The 2,749-nt window shown below is 41.0% G+C and overlaps 1 protein-coding gene across 1 annotated transcript in view; it reads left to right on the forward strand.

Moving 5' to 3' along the window:
* The first annotated feature begins 1,701 nt into the window (after positions 1 to 1,701).
* LOC106964050 (protein FAM83F-like) overlaps positions 1,702 to 2,749 on the forward strand; it is a 13,034-nt gene continuing 11,986 nt past the window's right edge. The window contains exon 1 of the mRNA XM_015059286.1: positions 1,702 to 2,346. Within this exon, the coding sequence (XP_014914772.1) occupies positions 1,873 to 2,346 (474 nt within the window). The 5' untranslated portion in view covers positions 1,702 to 1,872. The remainder of the gene's footprint in view (positions 2,347 to 2,749) is intronic.

Below are 2,749 nucleotides of genomic sequence, written 5' to 3' on the forward strand. Positions count from 1 at the left end.
TTGAAACGGGTCAAATTGACCCGGAACATAATAGGAGGGTTAAGTTATTGTCGCGCTTTTGAAAGCTCGCGTAAAGCTAGTGTCGAGCTCGCGTGAGCGGAGCAAGCAGTGAGCGTTTCTAGTTGACGCCGAACATCGGTGACGCAGCTATTCTCAGAAATCGAGGGATTATATGAATTCCAGTCGAGGGACCTGCTCTGTCAGAGCACCTTCCAAATCATCCAGTTTGAGTGTAAGGTGGTGCATGATCCAGTTAAAATAATTCAGGTCCACGAGCACGACCATGTGCCACGACAACGCGCGAGACAGACCCACTAGGCGGGAACAGCTTGTTTGGCGTGCGCCCCTCTCAACCAGTTCAAAGCTTATAGAGCAAAGCTACAGTATTTAACTTTTTTTTTTTTTTAAAGAAAGTTCTTTTCCCCCCATATTTGTTAAAAATGTCCCCATGTTGTGACAGTACGTTCTGTGAAAAGATCAATCTGCTCCACTTCCTCCTTGAGCTGTCTGAAGAAACGCATTACGTCCTACCAAAAACAACCAATCAGAGCCAGGAGGAGGGTCTTACCGCTGTTAATCAGTCTCATGTATGCCCTGCTAAATGTGCTAATGGTGGAGAGACAGAAGAAGAACTAGTCTTCCATTTTGTTGTAGAAGAAAACATAGGTGATGATGAGGTGCAGAGCGGTAAACTAACATTACTTTTCTCATGTATGAAAATATAATGTTCAGTACCGTGGAGATCTGGCTTTACGTGGACGAAGTTAAATAAATTTAAAGTGTGGAATACTTCAAAAGTGCGTCCTGCTGTTTTGGGTTAGAGTAGCTAACCACCGCTGCTAACTCCATCTCCAACCTCTCGCCGCACCGTCACAAAGGCAGCTGGAGCTCAATGTTTTTCACAGATCAGGTCATGCTGTCAACATATTTGTTGACACTTTCAACAAATATGTAAAAAATATATATTTCTTATTAAATACTGCAGCTATAAGAATCAAACAAACTAAGTATTTGTAAGTTGTCTCTGGGATTTTTCTGAAATGTGTGGTTAGTTTTGAGAAAAGTAGTTTGAAAATACAAATAGAACACTGCCCCAAATGTATGAACTGTACATGCACAACATGTGCAGAGGAAATCATTCTTGCTTGCCCCGAGAATTTCCCGGTAATAAAATCAATTTTCAAGGAGAATGAGCAGAGCACTCATTGTTCTATTTACACAGGATTTATGCTGTAAAAAACTTCAATATGTAATATGTTTCCCACAAAAAGAAAAGAGAAATAAACTCAACGCTTTGAGATTCCGCCAGGGCAACCCTCTTCAGGGCCACCTGGTTAATTAAACCTTTATGTCTTCAGGGTAATAAACGTTCCCCTTCCCACTCTTTTATCCGAATGTTTTTCAATAATTTTTATAAATAAATGTACACCAGTCGTTTATTTAAGCAAGAAATTGCAGAACGACGATAAATACTAAATATTTGCAGGCGATTTTGGTTAAAATAAATAAAATCACATGTGAAAGAATAACAAGGATTTTTGATTAAATCATATTAAACAAACAAAAAAGATCTAACTAATTATTCCCAGGACACAACAGTTTTTTTTAGACAATCCGAAAGAGGATTTATTTGACTCAATTCGTTGTACTGTAGGATAGTTCTCTTTTTTCCATTTCACTTGAAAGCACCAGAGATTGAGACGTGTTCTCTGTCCCACCTCTGACGCTTCAGGTCAGGTAAGAAAACTTCCCAGCTTTATTTTATTTTATTTTATTTTACCTGTGCCGTCACACAGGTAAACACTCTGAAGATTCCGTCAGTAAAGTAGGGGGGAGTTTGACCTCCCTAGGGGTGCCAGGGCTTCCGTAGCCATGGCTGAATCCCAGCTTATATGCATGGAGGACGGACACATCGGTGTCAACGTCCCGGAGTCCAAGCCGGAGTTCTACTACAGCGAAGAGCAGCGTGCTGCCATCGAGGAGCTGCTGAAGAATGGCGACGGCGCCTTCAAGACGCGACTCAAGGAAGACAACGCGAAAGACTTTTTATCCGCGAGGGAAGTTAAAGTTCTCGTGAGCACTTTCAAACAATATGACTCTAATGACACCAGCAGCAGCAGCAGGACGGCGGAACAGGGAGCCTCTGGAACCGACGCAGACTCAGGGGTTCATTCTACCTACTGGCCACTGATGTCGGACACCGAGGTCCCGTCGCTGGACATCGGCTGGCCCAGCGGTGGGTTCTTCAGAGGGGTGACCCGGGTGGCCGTACACACCCACCCACCCAAAGACAACGGACCGCACATCAAGGAGGTGGTGCGGCGGCTCATCCAGGAGGCGAGCAAGGTGAGGAGAGTTCAGGGACCTAGAAAATAGGGTTATTATATTTAATTTATGTCAACCGGAGAGTTTGTTTTACATAATGATGCAAAGCAAAAGATTCAGCTTTTACATTTCCCATATACATCCAGAAACAGATGGAAACCCATTAGAACCAGATGTGCAATGAACAGGACCAAGATTTCTTGAAATACTTTTATCCACTAAACACTACCCCAGAAGTTAATGTATTATTATTATTATTATTCATTTATTTATTTTTTTTTTGGCGTATTTCAGCATGTAGCATTGTTTAGATTTTAGTCATTTTAAATAATGAAAGGTAAATTAATACCAATGAAATGTTTCTTAGCTGATATATATATATATATATATATATATATATATATATATATATATATATATATAT

This window comes from Poecilia latipinna, unplaced genomic scaffold (assembly GCF_001443285.1).
Source record: "Poecilia latipinna isolate Pla-1442-1.1 unplaced genomic scaffold, P_latipinna-1.0 Scaffold1618, whole genome shotgun sequence".
Taxonomy (NCBI): Eukaryota; Metazoa; Chordata; class Actinopteri; order Cyprinodontiformes; family Poeciliidae; genus Poecilia; species Poecilia latipinna.